General features: G+C 37.1%; 1 protein-coding gene and 1 long non-coding RNA gene across 17 annotated transcripts in view; one reads left to right on the top strand and one right to left on the bottom strand.

Moving 5' to 3' along the window:
* Positions 1–16,886, top strand: part of Tasp1 (taspase 1) — a 219,382-nt gene that overhangs the window by 189,813 nt on the left and 12,683 nt on the right. For all 16 annotated transcript variants that reach the window (XR_005877447.1, XR_001196398.3, XM_021226385.2 and 13 more), the window contains one exon: positions 501–574. Coding sequence is in view for 14 of the 16 variants with exons in the window: in XM_021226385.2 (XP_021082044.1) it covers positions 501–574 (74 nt within the window). In the remaining 2 variants the exon portion in view is untranslated. Of the gene's footprint in view, positions 1–500; positions 575–16,886 lie in introns of those variants that run through there.
* Positions 11,597–15,532, bottom strand: LOC121140540. Its single transcript, XR_005877448.1, has 3 exons — positions 15,329–15,532; positions 12,076–12,220; positions 11,597–11,860 (listed from the first exon to the last, which is right to left on the bottom strand). It is a non-coding gene; the product is annotated as an uncharacterized LOC121140540 (long non-coding RNA).

The following is a 16,886-nucleotide window of genomic DNA, read 5'->3' as shown; positions in this document are numbered from 1 at the left end:
TAAGAGACCTTCAACCTGACCCATGAGTCTTTTTGGTAAGTTCCCCTCATTCTTCTAGCATTTTCTTACTTTCTGTAACAAACCAGTTCAGAATCATTGACATTTCATCTCTCTTGGCTTGTGTTTTAAGTAGAGACGAAGGTGTGTGTGCATGTGTGTATGTTGAAAGAAACTATACTGTGGAATATCGCATTTACTAAATCACTATATACAGTATTCAGAATGTATAAGTGTTTAATGTTCTAAGTTCAAACACAAGAGCATTTATTTTACATGTAATAATCATGAGTTTTGACAAGAAAGAAATACATTTTTCATTTCACAGTAAATGGCATTACAGTTTTGAGTACTAAATCATCTTGACATTTATGATGGAGCAAATGGAAAGTCGGGAACGACTGTTAAATATAAAGCTATCTTTAACTGTTCTATTAAAAACGCGAAGATTTATTTTCCATCTGTGAATGTGAATGTGCCTATTTGTGTTCTTGTTCACACAGTGGAATTTCTGTGGAGCCATACAACAGAGAGCATGTGCGTGGGATATATGTCAGCCCAGGATGGAAAAGCCAAGGTAAGCGGGAAAACTGGGTCATAACCTGAAAACCTTGTAGCCAGTACATAGGCTTCAAACCAGTCTGTGGAAGCAGATGTCTTTTCCTCCCCTTTAGCTGTAGCCATTGAACTTCATTTAAAGCCCAGTTCACAGTTCCAAAGCAAAATCAGTAAATTTTCAAAATGCTTCTCATGATGGAACCCAGGCGGGAATCCCACAACAAGGTACAGGAGTCTTACAGTCATCCAGGCATGAGTTCTTGAGTTGCTGGGTCTCCATGAACTTACAATTCTTGATCTTGGGAGTAAAACACCATGATTTGTGGATTATTTTTATATTTGACTCATATTCCTGTTCATAAAAGTTTTAGAAACAGCTGTGGTATATGGCATTAATTTGGCATGAAAGCATCTTAGCTGCATATTTATAAAGATCAGCAGTCTCTTTTTTTTAAAAGAAAAGTATTTGCATATTTGGAAATAGCAAATAAAGAAATTTCTGATATGTGTTGTCTAATACACATTGAATAGTTTAGTTAACTTTCTCTACTTGTTTTTTCTAAAGAGTACAATGATACATCATATTGGCATTTTTAACAAAAATAAACCATGTATATAACAGTGATCACATAAGATTACCTCGCCTAGTGATGTCATACATTTGATGCTTACTCAGTGATAAAATGACCTACTGACAAATTTCTCAGTTAGATAACACATGACTGTGGTTGATGCTCATTTCTTACACAATGCTCGCCCATAAGTATATTATCTAGTAAATCAGTAGGTTCACAGAATGTCTGGGAACGCAGTAGATAGGGACATTTTCAGAACAAGCGGTTGACTGATATTTGAAAAATATTACTGAGCTTTTTAAAATAATATTTTTTACAAGATAAAGAAAAGAAAATTTTAGTATCATTTAATTTATAACTTCCTTCTCTGACATAAAATACAGACTTATTTTTATGGAACAAACACTACAGCATTGATACTAGTCGGACTTAAAAATTCCCATTTTTCTATAATGACTGGACAGTTAATGAGCAGTTTTTCATAAATACTCGGTGCACATAGTCTAGTGCAATAAAATATATTTAAACTGGCATGGAATTGATTCGGGCACATAGCTCTCACCCTAAATGAATTATGTAGGCTTCTTTTATATATAGAAGCTACTTTTTATAACACTATAAATACTGTTATAAAATTTATCCTTCAGGAGTAATGGGCTTTTTATAGTTTGAATATCTCTCTAGAGATTTATTATTAGTTGTGAAAAATAGTAATTGCATAGTGAAGAAACAAGCAACACTGCTAATGTGTGTTCAGAATTAGGGCCACCATTGAGGAACAGGTACACAGTGTATGTGCCTCTGGATGTGATGTTCTGAGAAGGACAGTGTCACTTGCATAGTATTTCATTGGAAGTACATAACATGAAGTTAATGACAGGGAAACAGACAAATCAAGAGTGAAGAGCATGTTGGACAGAAAATAAGAGGGGATGATGGTATGTAAATAGACTGTTAAGTGCCATAAAAGATAAGGACTGAGAAGGTGTTCCAGATTGAATACTACTAAAGATAAGTTACCAGTAAGTGTTCTGACTCACCTTAAAGTGGCTTCTGTATATAAAACCAAAATATTATAGTATGTTTTTCGGTCATTTTGCAAAATATGGCTTTGAAATTTGAAATATAGCTAGCAAAAAGAGTTGCATTGTTAAATTCACTAACATTGATTTCTTTAGTATGACTTATAGGGCATACCCACATGTTGAGTCAGGATACCCTGAAGTATCCAGGCAAGTGGGGACCTGTATGTGTAATCTTGGCATTTCAGAAAAATATTATATGAATGAATATGTGGATAGTAAATTACCAAGTAAGTGGAGCAAAATATTGAGAACAGGTAAACATTGGTAAATGTTACATGATACTTAAACTATTCTGTAATTTTTTGTTATGTTAAGGTAAAATGCTTTAAAATATACCACTTTCATGTAAGTCAGATCTAATCATTTGTAAGCTTTGTACTTAAATTATATAGTTCAAAAATATTAGCCTTGGTTTATAACTTTTTCTGCATTGGAGGAGTGGCTGTATTCATCTAAAATGTTTTCTTTGTTTGTTTTTTGGCTGGAGCAGAGAGGTGAGACTTTGTCATTATCAACATGCCTCACATTAGGGTATCTCCTCGAGTATTACCCAGCTATTGGCTTTAAAATTTTAGCTACTTAGGATTTACTTGTAATATCTTTTGCTTTGTGTGTTCAGCTGTCTTCATATCTTGACATATGTTGTCCATGTTGTTTTTTTCCCTTGGATTAGGCAATGATTTTTTTTATTATGATTCCTAAAGCACATGCAACAAAATGGAAAATAAATTATCAGTATTAAAACCTTGGCTGCAAAGGTCTTATTAGGGAAGTGAAAGACAGCCCATAGAATAGGAAAACGTATGTATTAGCAATGCTATAGATCAGGGACTTGCATCAGTTCAGAATATATTTAACAGTCCTGTAATTCAATAAGAAGATGCAAATAAGCATTTCTCCAATGAAGATATACAAGCAGCAAGTAAGTAAATATATGGAAATATGCTTACCGTATTCATTGGGGAATTGCAAATCAAAACCAGAATTTGATTCTACTTCTTATCCCACAGGATGTATATATGTGGTGATATAGTATTTATGATTTATTAAAGCCACTGGAGATCAAAATAGCAAAGCAGCCACACTAGTTAGCAATAGAAGCTAGGCAGCGGTGGTACACACCTTTAATTCCGGGACTCAGGATTAAGAGGTAGATGAATCTCTGTTAGTTTAAGGCCACACTGAGTACATTAAAGTGATCCAGTCCTAAAAGAAACAGCTCACACAAAGGTGATCTCAGCACCTGGGATCACACGTCTTTTATCCCAGCACTAGCAAGGTATAAAATATAGGAACAGGGTCTTCAGTAGTCAATCTCAGGCATTCATTGTCCAGCCACACTGATGGGAGGCAGCAGTCTGAGACTTGGTGACAGCTCATGGAGACAGGGATCAGCCCCTCTCAGCCTGAGGTAGAGATAAGACATAGTGGCTTAGCAGCTTTGCTTCTCTGGTCTTCAGCTTGAAGCTTGAGCCCCAAAACCCCAAAATCTGTCTCTTTTTTTTTTATTATTGTGCTACATCTATAGAAAAAAGGAATGAGTTCATTAGAAAAAAGAAAGTGTTAATTATTTAAAAAATAGAACTATCAAATACTGCTGGTGGAAGTGTGCAAATAGTGTTTCCTTTTGGAAAAACAGTATGATAGTTTCTCAGAAAGTTTTAACAGAATTGCCGCATTACCCAACAGGTCCTTTCTTAGGTATATACTGAAGAAAATTAAGATGTTTATAGCAGCGTATTCATAGTAGTTAAAAAGTAGGAACAACTTAATGTTCATCAGCTGATGGATGGATAAACAAATGTGTTATATTCATTCAATGAATTTTTTTGTAACCACAAAAAGAAATGAAGTTCTACAACAAGAGTCCCAGTGACTCTTGAAAACATGATGCCAAGTACCAGAAACCAGGTAAAAGAGACCAGACATTGCATGATTCCATTGTCATGAATGTCTAGAATTGGAAAACCCATATAAGCAAATGTAAGAGATTAGTGGTTGTTGAGGAGGGCTGAAAGGGGAATATGGATACTGAGTTTTTTTCAAGGACATGAAAATGTTCTGGATTTAGAAAGTTGTCCAGCTTTACAAACATATGACAAACCATTGGCCTGAACATTTCTTTAAAATGGTGGATTTTATGGTATATGTATTTTTCCATAAAACTGTAAAAAATCAGCAAGTGTAATTACTGCATTATCAATATAAAAGAGAAGAAATATATGTTTATTCAGAAACCACACAATTTTTTCAGCTTCCACTTATTATGAACCCCTCAAGATATCAGATATTAGAAGAATTTCCTTACTCAGATTTTTTAATACAAAACAAAAAACTATCAAAAATCTATTGCTGAAAAATTATAATAATCAGTGACGTATGGGGCACTTTTTAATTCTAGGACTGCACAAAAAGGAGGTCAACTTTTGTCCCTCATTACTTCTGTTCCTGAAAATCCTAATCAGTATAGTGAAACAAGAAAAAGAAATCAGAGACAAGAATTGGGAAGGAATTCTTAACACCTGTATTTTCACATGATCAGGAATGAATAAGAAATGTTCTAGAACTATCCTCTTAAAACTACAAAGCCTTGCTCAGATGTATCTGAATGGAAAAATAAGTCTTATTCTTGAAATGAAAATACAGTACTACCAACCTTTTCTTTCCAAATTTTCCTGTAGACTTAAAAAAGCAGTCCAAACCAAAGTTTCAACACTTATTTTTTTAATTAAGAAACTGATAAAATAGCTTAAAATTTGGTCTAGAAGCTCCACACTCGTGGTGTCCAGTAAGCACACATTGGGTTCAGTGGGTAATAAAAAAAAATTGACATGAATTTGGGAGCAGGGTACGAAAAAGAAGGGGTGAATGTGATCAATGTACATTGTATACATATATGAAATTCTCAAAGAATTAACAAAATTTTTATATTAAAAAGAAATCAATTTAATTTTATGTAAATTTTATTGGGATTTTCCTTTGCTCTTACATGAACATTTCAGTTAACCATAAGAAACCAATTTTTTTTTGTCAGCTGGTAGCGTGTGCAGGTGCTGCTGATGTGGGGGGGGATGGGCTGTTCACATACCCCTACCCATACATATTGGGATTTTGTCTGACTTGACCTCATACATGTAGTCACAGTTGTTTTGAGCCTTATGTACAATTGCCCTGTTTTGTTTGGTGAGTACTGTTTGAATTGTCACAAGCATTCCTTGAACTCATGATCTTCCTCAGCATTCCGAGTAGCTGCATTATAGGCCTGAGTTACCAGGCCAGGGTTTTTTTTTCTTTTCTGATAATCCATTAAGTTCAATTAATGCTGCTCAAAGGTATAGAGGTGTATAAGGTTATGCACTAGAGCAGGGGAAATTACCAGTAGTCACACCCTAAAAATAGAATGTTTCCTCTTCCTGAGCAGCCATCAATGAACAGTAGCTCCTCAGTAAGGGATGAGGCCTGGAGGGCACCTTTCCCCCATTTATGCTAGGACTTTGGCTGGCTTTATCTCATTCGGGTCTTGTGCAGGTATCCACAACTACTTTGAGTTTAAGAATAGATTGGGCTGGGGACGGAGGGAGTTGGTGGGAGGGGGCTGGTGGAGGGATAAGGGAGGAGGGGTGGGAGAGGGAGCTGGGATTGACATTTGAAGCATGCATGCTTCTAATTTCAATAAAAACATAAAAAGAAGAATATAGTAGTCCTGTCATGTCCAGAAAATGGCATTTCATGATGTTTCATTTCATCTCTGAAATTGGTTCTGCCTCCTTTTTCTATTATGTTTCCTGAGCCTTAGTGGGGGAAGAGGTGTGTTGATAAAAATACCCATTTCGGTCTGAGCACTCTCTCTCTTTTCCTTACTATTTCTGTACTGAGTGCTGCCCAGTGCACAAGAAGCCTCTCTAACCATGATTGAGAACAGCCTATATATAAAATCAAATATTTAGATGACAATTCGGTGACATGACTATTGAGCAAAATAGCAATAGCAGATTCTATTCTAGGGCCTATGATCTTCCTGGCCAAGGGCTTTTGACTAAGATTACTGTCCCAGTCATGGAGTTCTTTCTTGTGGAGCAGGCCTCACATCCAATCTGAAAGCACTACCCCATAGCAACAGTGCCATCGTTAACACTGCTAGACACAGTTTGTCTGGCAGACTGATATTGCAGCATGCAGAGTCCGGTGTGAAGGCCATTGCTATCTTTTTCCCCGGTCACTCTGCACAGCACTTTTGGGCACTATGAAAACTAGGCTGTGCAGAGCAAGTTTTGGGTGAGTTTGATACTGACTTCTCTGTCCTACATCCAGAGTTTGTGCTGCCTTCAACAGAATTTTATGCCATAGTTGTGGTGGACAGCAGTGTGGGACAGTTTCCAGTGCTGTTTTGGAGCCCTCGGGGGCCTCCCTGACCTATAACAGGAGGGAGGTGTCTGATGCCTTTCATTGTTTTTTTGGGGGGGGCTAAATAATGTATGTTTTCTTGAAATGACATTGTTCATTCATTATTATACAGCTAAAAACAATTTTCTAGTAAACTAATGTAGTTTTCCCCTATTTTCATGTTTTATTTTTTCAACCTGTTTAGGAATGGAAATAATTTCTCAGGCAAAATTTTTGATTTGTGAAATGTTTTTTTTCTTAAATTGGATGAGAATCAGTGAAATAACAATCTCATCTATTCTTAATTCTCTAAACTTTTAGAAACATTTAAGGTTATTTAGCATATAATTAACTTAATGAGTGTTTCCTGCTGTTAAAGAGTAAAAGTATAATAAATGACTTTAATAGTGAGACTGAGATAAGGGAACTTAAATTCAGAAAATTTATGTAAAGATCAAAAAGAATATAAACTAGGACATCAAGTTAAAATGGATTTATTCTGTTTGGTGGTACTTTGTCTTTTATCAACATTTCATAATATTGACAGTGATTACATATATAAATCTTTTTTCCCTATGTTGTAGGGGCTGGGACCCAGAACATCAGACATGCTAAGCATGCACTCCACCACCAAGCTTTACCCAGCCTCATAAAACTTAGATGCCATTAGTTTTTTCTGGCCTAATAAAATTGTCCTAAATAGAGTTTACAAAACTTGAATAAGGTATTTCTTGTGCCAAGCATAAAGCCTCAGAAAACTAAATAAATTCTTTTCTACATCTTAAAAATGGGGCGTGGGCATTATGCTGAGTAACCATGCTAGGCACAAAAAGGGTATGTGGTGAGTTTTTCCATTTTTATGAAATACTGACAAAGTTAAAGCTGGGTTCTAGAAATCTAAAATACTAAAAAAAAAATGGAGCTGAGAGAATTGGTATTTATGTTTTGGGTTTGTGGGTATATAAACTATCAGAAGTCATCCAATCCTTTACTTAGCATGTATGCATTTTATGGCATGTAAAGTATACCTCTCTGTTTTGAAAATCATAATAAATAAGAATACTATAAGATGAATGACACTAGAGTTAGACTTGGGCTTCTATAGGAGCCCCTGTTTATAACCTGGGACAGGTTACCAGTCTGACCCCCAATTTCTATTTATTTATTTATTTATTTATTTATTTATCTATTTATTTATTTAGGCTGAGCCTCCCTAGGTAGCCTAGGTTGGACTAAATTTCATGTTATTACTACCTCAGTCTCCTTAGTAGGTGTGTACCACTGTTCTGTACATTCTACAGAATAATCTTGAGAGCAATGTTTTAATTTTGAATGAGTGAGCAGAATAAAAGATAAATATGAAGTGGCTGAGAGAAACAGCAAACACACTGCAATCCATCATCAAATCAGGCACTTTAAATACCCATCAGGGATGACTGAGGTGGCCCAATTAAGTGAGCAAACAAAATGTCAGCAAGTAGCATTATCAGATTCAGGGTTATACAAACATCTGCACAAATAGACTGGTCAGCTGGAGTTCCTGAATAAGCGAGTCCCAAGTGAAACACAGCATCTCCTCTGGCAAGGCTTCCCAATAAAAGATCAAATTGGGCACTTAATAGATATGTAGGAGAAATCAACTGAGGAAGCCCTGGAATAGTATAATGCTGGAGTTTACACTTGGAATTTCAGGCAGGGCAGAGCAGACTTCTTCATGAGTTTCTGTCTTTCCTACAATGTGCATTCTTGCATCATGGAATGAACAGTAGTAATCACTGTTGAAATAGTTTACCTTCTGGCACTTCTCAACAGGGCAGTATTTTTAACAGTTTGATGTTTTCCCTCCCTGTTACAGAGACAGGAGACCAGCCGGACTCAGGATAGGGGTTTTAGAAGTTCTAAAAGACTTTTGATATAAACAAACTAAGTAAAAGGACCAACCTTGCTTTCAGAGCCAGCTTCTCAATGGTCTTAAACAGAAGATGGCAGCACACCAATATAAGGAAAATTAGAGTACCATGCCCTGTTTTGCAATTCCTCATTTTAAAGAGGGATGCTTCTGGTGCTTTGATGGCATTCTAAGGAGAAGGTAAAAACTGTTAGTGTAATGTATTTTTTATAGGTGTGACATTATGTATGATGTTTTGTAGTGGTAGAAGCAGTAGATGTTACTAGACCCATCATGTTCTGCACCCCTTTGGTCCTTTCTGCACTATAACTGTTTTTAGGGGTTCCATTTGCATTGATGATTAGTTATACTTCTTGAATTTTTACCATGGTAGAGATAATAGATTGGCTTTAAAAATGTTACTAGCATATATTATATAAATGAATTAGCAGATAAATTAAGGGATTTAAGAATAAGGCAAAAGAGAAAACAAAAAACAAAAAAGCATGTTTGTAGCAACAAGGATAGACACCCCATACCCAATTCTGTGGTTCAGACCAGTACACTGGTGATGGAGTCCTCTCAAAAAGCTATCTGACTACATGTTTTGGGCAACTGTAAGACCATAACATCAGATTGGCAGCATATGGCTTGCTGTTTTGGTTTTGGTTTGGGAAGGATTGGTTTTCTTCTTTGATGAATGATTTGGAGGGTCAGCAGGCAACAGTTCTTGGTACCAAGTCTGATGACATGAGTTCAATTCCTGAAAACCACATGGTAAAAGAAGAAAACCACTTCTACAAATTGTCTTCTGACCTTCAAAGGTACACCACAGCGTGCACATTAAATAAATGCAGTAAACAAAAAAGATTTGCCATAGTGTTTCTGTTAAGGTTGCCTAATTAAATAATGATGAAGAACTAGAGGGGGGAATATTTCTTACTTGTGATTGAATTCTCTTGGTGACTACAACAAAGTCTTCTTGGACTCTGCCTAACGTTGACTGGAAAAGCATGTGCTAAGCATGTTTCTTAAAAGAGGCTTTGGTCCCATGACACTGGCTGGTGCCATTAGTCAACAAATTGATTTATTGAACCATATGAGTCTATTAGTGCTTATGTTTATTTATTGTACCATATTTTAGATGTAGAATTGCCAAGACTGACCTACTTATGTAAGTTGAGCTTAAGGTAGACCAGACTTTAACTTGTTTTGATGATACCATGTTGATAGTACCCAACAACTGAAGACATCTCAGGATGGTAGGCTAGGTGCAACCCCAAAGCTATGCACTAAGAAAACAACCTAGACAACTAAATTGGCAAGTGTGCTTATAGACCATAAGGAAAGGAAGCTATCCAGTGATTTGCTTTTATCTTTTAAATTATTTCAGATTTTCTCATATAAGAAAATGTGCTGCTTTTCCATAGTCTTCAGACTGTCAGTAGTATCCCAATTGCTCTATTTAGAAAGTATTTTAGACCAAAAAAAAAAAAAGATTACAAAATTCAATACAGGAAATAAAGGTAGAACTCTCCTCTACTTCAAGCTATTCTAAATGTTGTTGGCATTTTTATTTTTTGCCTCACGCCATCAGTTTTCTCCAAATGATTCATCTGACATTTCTCCAAAGCAGTAAAAGTAGAATAACCACAAAGGAAGAATTCACTATATTTGAGAGAGCATAAATCTTAGAAGTATGAAACACTCGTTCACCATTTTCATCAGAGTGTATAGTTATATTTGTGAAAGACACATGGATACCAATTGATCTTACAGAAACCAACATTTTGTTAATAACAGCATAATAAAGAATGAAAACCTTAATCTCTCTATCTTTACATTGTCATATACTTACTGTCACAGCTGAAAACTTTTTTAGTATTAAGTATCCAAATTTTCTACAAATATGTATTTCCTACTTTCCTGCAGGACACATTAACCACAGCATATAAATGACACAAGTGTGCTTAAGAATGATTAACTCTTTATACTTGTTTATTGTTTTATTAAAAAATAAGTCCCGGGAGTTAATTATTACGGAGTAGACCTGAGAGATCCATGAAGCTACAGAGAAACGATCATCTGCTCTCTTCTCTACCTTTTCTGATTGAAAAGGCCACGCATCTCCTTAGGCCCTTCCTTGTTCCTCCAGAACAAGGCAGAGTAAGGCAGAAAACTCTGTGGACTTCTCTGGCCAGTTTAGTGTGGACTCTGCCCTCTGTACCAAGGTCCAATTCCATTGGCAGTCTTGGAGTGGCAGTGCAAACAAATCTCCATCAACACTTATCTACATGAGGGACTATTCTAAAGCTGTTTCCTTCCTAGAGGGAGGCTTAGAAGATTCAGGAAGTAAATACAAGGCTCAGGAAAGTCTTGAAACTAAAATTCATAAGGATCCTGGCCAAGCTTATAAAAACAGTAAGCAGTTGCTTGAGTTGGAGAGTTTCCTGTGCTGAGATATCTGAAAGCTGTACATGTAGTTTGTGGGATGCAGGACCTGTGAGTCTTACCCATTCTGTGTGGGCTTTCCAGTGATGAAGCTGATTTTGTCATCCATGTTCCTGTAAGAAATCTCTTATGCTACATTGGGCATAATCATTTCTTTGGTCTGTTGTCTGTGCCCTGAGAGAAATCACATATCAAGGAATAATGATTACATAATGATCTTTTCTTTCATTTGCTTGAAAAGCAACAAATTGTTTTTGTTTTTCAATGATTAAAAAAATCTGTGATCTTGGCCATGTTAACTTTCTAATTTGAAATAAGGTATTGATTTCTGTCATCACAAATATTCAGGGTCCCCTCCATTGATTTTTGTGCTATAACAACTTTTATTGGACCATGTTGTTCATTGTGTGGCAAGAATGGAGTCTTGTACGATGATATATGGAAGTTTCAGTGGCCACAGAGTAGGTGTATATACCTCTTATCTATGAGCCTATGTTGAACTTAAGGTTTGAATTTCAAGTCACGATGGAATTTCCAATTTTTCTTCCTGATGACATCTAGATTTTAGATTGAAAGCTAGATTATAGCCAAATCAGGTTTTTAATTTCTTGAAGACTACATAAAATATCAAATTTTAAATTAAAATTTTATTTTGCTCCTGATAACCATCTATGAATGAGTACATACCATGTACTCACGCTGATCCCCAGAAGTTTGTAGAAAGTTTGCCCGGCTCTGCTGCTGGCTCTTGGATAGCAGGGCTTAGGTTCTGAGTCATGTTACACATGGTGCTGGTGCTACAGTCCCGACTCCTGAGAGGACTCTTCCAGATCAGAGTGCAGGATGCGTTGTCTGATAAGCAAGCAGCTCTAGGTTCCTGATGGACTCCACATGGTACTGGTGCTGGCTGGTGGATGGAGTGACTGATAGACAGGGGAATGGACTAGAATACATTCTAATTCTAATATTCATTTAAAAATACAGCCTCGGGGTGAATGAAGGAAGGAGATTAGAAGAGAATGGTAGGAGAAGGACCAAAGGGAAAAAACTGGAGTGGAGTGAGTACAGTCAAAGTGCAGAATATATTTGAAAGAAGATATCTTTAAGAAACCAGACACTTTGTACAATGAATACATACCATTTTAAAAAAAGGAAGCAACTGATAACATGAAGCATATGAGATGTTCTATCAGTGAATATTTGTTGTGCTTGTAGAGTCATCATGTGCAGGTATCAGTGCCCTTAATATATGTAGTTGTGCATCCTGTAAATTTTAAGTGGACCTGTAAGAAAAAGTAGTTTCTTTCTGTTTTAGAAATCCCAAGTAAATATGTCTATTCTGTTTAATTCTATTGATTAAAAGTGCTTTATGGTAGCTTAATACTCTTATTGCCTGCCACTTGTAAAAAAATACCATATGGTGAAGAGTGGGCATTTTCATATTGACTCATTGATACATTTGGCCATTTACATTCAAGCTGTCATCACTGTGCTGTGTGTGTGTGTTTGGACTGTACTGTATGCTGCAGTGTTGAAGGGGTAAAAGAAACTTAGTTTAGGATGACGGTTAACATTTTGTTGTTAGGGGATACTGAGAAAATTTTGAAACAGCTTTTACTTAACTTGAAAATAATATCACTAGGAAGTGATATTACTTTAAGTATATCTTTAAAAAAGAATATAGTAGTTCTTTGATTTCTACCATTGATGGTTCCTTTAAACATTAAATTTGAACAGTTAGAACCTACTAACTACACTGTTGCTTTAAAATGTTTATGATACATGTCTTAAGGACCAAAAGTAAAGACATTGGCAAGACTATTTTTTATAGTCAAATTGTAATAAGCTCTAGACTCTGAATAAAACATTACAAATTCCTACAGTTTTACAAAAAAACTCATGGTTTGACAGCTTGATTCCTCTGTAGGGTGATAGCTTCTGTGTGTGTGTGTGTGTGTGTGTGTGTGTGTGTGTGTGTGTGTGTGTTAGATATACCCAGTTCTGAGATATAAGTCCCTAGATTTAACAACTCATATTAGCTAAGGAAGGCATATTTCGGAGAAAATATCATTCATAACATTTTCACCATCAAAAATGCATTATTTTCTTAGATTCTGATAGCTAATGTAGACTATTGGGGATTTATTTCAGTCATTAGCATAGACAGACTGCAAGGAAGTTTTGTTTTGCTTTGAGATTTCTGCTAAGAATAACGGAGGAAAACAGAATAGCAAGTTAGAAGGACTTCCCTGACATTTGCCATGTTCCCTTTTTTCAGAGTATCTGTTGAAATCTGGCAAAAGTCAACTTTACCACACAGAAGGACCTTAACTGATATTTTGGATTTTTAACTACTAGAAATGCTTCGGATATCAAGATATCCCCACAAAGGTTATTGAGAAAGGATACTTGACTGTTGTCTTTACTATGGAAAAGATGAGATAGAGCCATCCCTTTATAAACCTAATATCAATGCAAGGGTTAGGGTTAATTGTACTTTATAGGGTTGGTGCCTTGGTTAGGGTTTCTATTGCTGTGAAGAGATACAATGACCACAGCAACTCTCATAAAGGAAAATAGTTAAATAAGGTGGCAGCTTACAGTCCAGAGGTTCAGTCCATCATCATCAGGATGGGGAGCCTACAAGTAGACATGGTGCTAGCTACATCTTGATTAGAAGGCAACAGGAAGTGTACTGTAACTCTGGGGGGTGGCATTTTGAGCATATGTGAGACCTAAAGCCCACCTCCACAGTGACACACACCAACAAGACCACTCCTATTCCAACAGGGCCACACCCCCTATAGTGCCACTCCCTAGTAACTTATAGGGGTCAGTGCATTCAATCTACCACAGTGGGCTTCTCTCTTAACACAGTACCTTTTGTGCCCCAGAAGAGATGTGTTTGAGATATCAAGTCCGTTACTATCTGCTGTAGAGTAGTGCAGCTCAGATTGAGACCACAGACTCTGAACTCCAGAACTCACACTTTTAACCACTTAGTTACTGTTGTAGTTAGGGATTCTATTGCTGCAGCAAAACACCATGACCAAAAAGCAAATTGGAAAGGAGATTATTCAGCTTATACTTCCATAGCACTGTTCATCATTGAAGGAAGTTAGAACAGGAACTCAAACAGGGTAGCATCCTGATGCAGAGGATGTGGAGGGGTGCTGCTTACTGTCTTTCTTCCTCTACCTTGCTCAGCCTGCTTTCTTTTTTTCTTTTCTCTCTCTCTTTTTTTTTTTTTTTTTTTTTTTTTTTTTTTTGGTTTTTCGAGACAGGGTTTCTCTGTATTGCTTTGGAGGCTGTCCTGGAACTCACTCTGTAGACCAGGCTGGCCTCGAACTCACAGAGATCTGCCTGCCTCTGCCTCCCAAGTGCTGGGATTAAAGGTGTGCGCCACCAATGCCTAGCTCAGCCTGCTTTCTTATAGAACCCAGAACCACCAGCCCACAGATAGAAACATCTACAATGGGCTGCACCCTATCCCATCAGTCACTAATTAAGAAAATATCTTACAGTCAGATCTTATAAAGGCATTTTCTCAATTGACGTTCACTCCTTCAAATAACTCTAGTTTGTGTCATGTTGACATAAGACTAGCCAGCACAACTGACCACTTGTCTACTTGATACACAAGCACATCATTTAAGCCACATCTTTCCTTTCTTTTTCATCCCCCAAGATCTCACATTAAAAACATAAATAACTTTAAAAGTTCTGCAGTCTTTACAAATTCAAACACATTAAAATTTCAGTCTCTTTAAAAATATCCAATCTCTGTAAAACTCAAAAATCTCTTATAAAAGTTCACAGTCTTTCATCATGGGCTCCTGTAAAAATCAAAATTAAATACCTTCTTCAAGGGCACAGTCACTAAGCCAAACAAGACCAACCTCGAACAGTATAAATCAATGTCCAGTTCTCTAGTATCCACTCACAATCTTCTGGGCTCCTCCAAAGGGCTTGGGTCACTTCTCTGGCTCCACCCTCTGCAGCACACAGCTTGTCTTATAGGCTCTGCTTCCCACTCCACTACTGCTGCTGTTCTTGGTAGTCAACCCATGGTACTACTATCTCCAAAATGTGGTGGTCTGCTGCTGCAACTGAGCTGCAGTTTTACCAGTAGCCTCTCATAGGCTCTCTCCTTGGTGCCAATCCTCCACCTGTTTTCATGATTCAATTCTGGGCCTTCAACTGCCACTGTGACTGCTCCTTCATCAATGGCCTCTCCTGGCCCCTCACAGTGCCAAGTCTCAGCTGCTCTCAATGACCCTTTCATGCCTTCAAACTCGGTACTACCTGGGTGACTCCTACATAACCAAGCTCAGCTGCCAGCACAAGATACAACCTCGGCTTCTTCTGGAATACGACTTGTGTTTTCTGACCTTGAAGAAACACTTCCCAGAAGACTTTACTTCAATGCTGGAGTCTTCTCAATCACTGCTAATGTCTTAGCCCCAGGTAACCAGCATCAGTTTTCCCAGTGATGTAAAGGTTTCACTTCAGTGTTGCTGGTCTCTTGTTAATGATGTCTGACTCTTTAGCACCAGCTGACCAGAATGACACAATCTCAATTCAAAATAGCAAACGGTCCCTTTAGAGTCTTTAAACTTCCCTCTGCTATGACATCACAAGCCAGGCCTTCATCCTCTATACTACTCTCAACATTCTTGTCTTCCAAGATCCCACAGAAATCCCACTGAGCTCTCAGCACTCCATTGCTTTTCTTGCCCAAAGTTCCAAAGTCCTTCCACAATCTTCCCCAAAACATGGTCATGTCTGTCATAGCTACACCCAGCTATACTGGTACTAACTTGTCTTAGTAAGCTACCCCAATTAAATGTTTTTTCTTTGTAAGAGTTGCCGTGGTTATGATGTCTCTTCACAGCAATAGAAACTCTAACTAAGACAGACAGGAGCTCAAACAGGGTAATATCCTGGAGGCAAGAGGCCATGGATGGGTGCTGTTTACTGGCTTGCTCCTCTGACTTGTTCAGCCTTCTATCTTATAGAAAACCCAGTCCCACCAGCCCAAGGATGCACCCCATACGATGGACTGCACCCTACCCCATCAATCACTAATTTAGAAAATGCCTTACAGCCAGATATTATGAAGACATTTCCTCAATTGAGGGTCTCTGCTTTCAAATAACTCTAGTTTGTGTGTCAAGTTGACATAAGACTAGCCAGCACGGTTATTATAGGTGTGCATTTGTGAATTTCAGCTTTAAAAATGCTTTGTAAAGAGAAAAAAAAAACTTGAGTAAGATCACCAAGAGAGTGAATACGAACAGAAAGGAAGAGACCTGCCTCCTGGACCTTTCACATTTGTATATTGGGGAATGAAGAAGAGGTAGCAAAGGACACTGATATGTGGCCAGTGCCAAAAAAAAAAAAAAAAAAAAAAAAAAAAGGTTAGGTTCAGAGAGGAGAATTCAACTCTACTCAATCCTGTGGGGATATTTCAATTTCAATTTGCACCCATCTGTGCTGAGGAGTAGAGTAAGGACATAGTCACATGCACAAATGACATCCACTTGACTAATTATTTTTATTGTTATGTTCAACATTAAATCACCCTGCTACATAATTAATAAAATAACAAGAAGAAGTGTCTAATCCTGATCCTGAAACTTCAGAGGACTACTCTGCTACTCCACATTCAGTGTTCTTAACACTGGACTGTGATTTATTTCTGCCTAGTTGTAATTGTGTAGAATATATGGAATACATACTGATTTGTAAAACTTAGTATTTCCTTTTAAATGTGTTCCTCTTCAAATATTTAAAAATAAGAATAAAGAGTATTTTAAAAATCAGAACAAAGCCAATGAGATGGCTCAGCACTTGCCAGCAAGCTTTATAACCTGAGTTTGATACCCAAGACCCACACGGTGATATGAGAGAACCAACTCGTGCAAATTGTCCTCTGACCTACACATC

Source organism: Mesocricetus auratus, unplaced genomic scaffold (assembly GCF_017639785.1).
Source record: "Mesocricetus auratus isolate SY011 unplaced genomic scaffold, BCM_Maur_2.0 Super-Scaffold_100004, whole genome shotgun sequence".
NCBI classification, from domain to species: Eukaryota; Metazoa; Chordata; class Mammalia; order Rodentia; family Cricetidae; genus Mesocricetus; species Mesocricetus auratus.
Note: the sequence above shows the minus strand (reverse complement) of the source record. Positions and strands in the feature narration are given on the sequence as shown.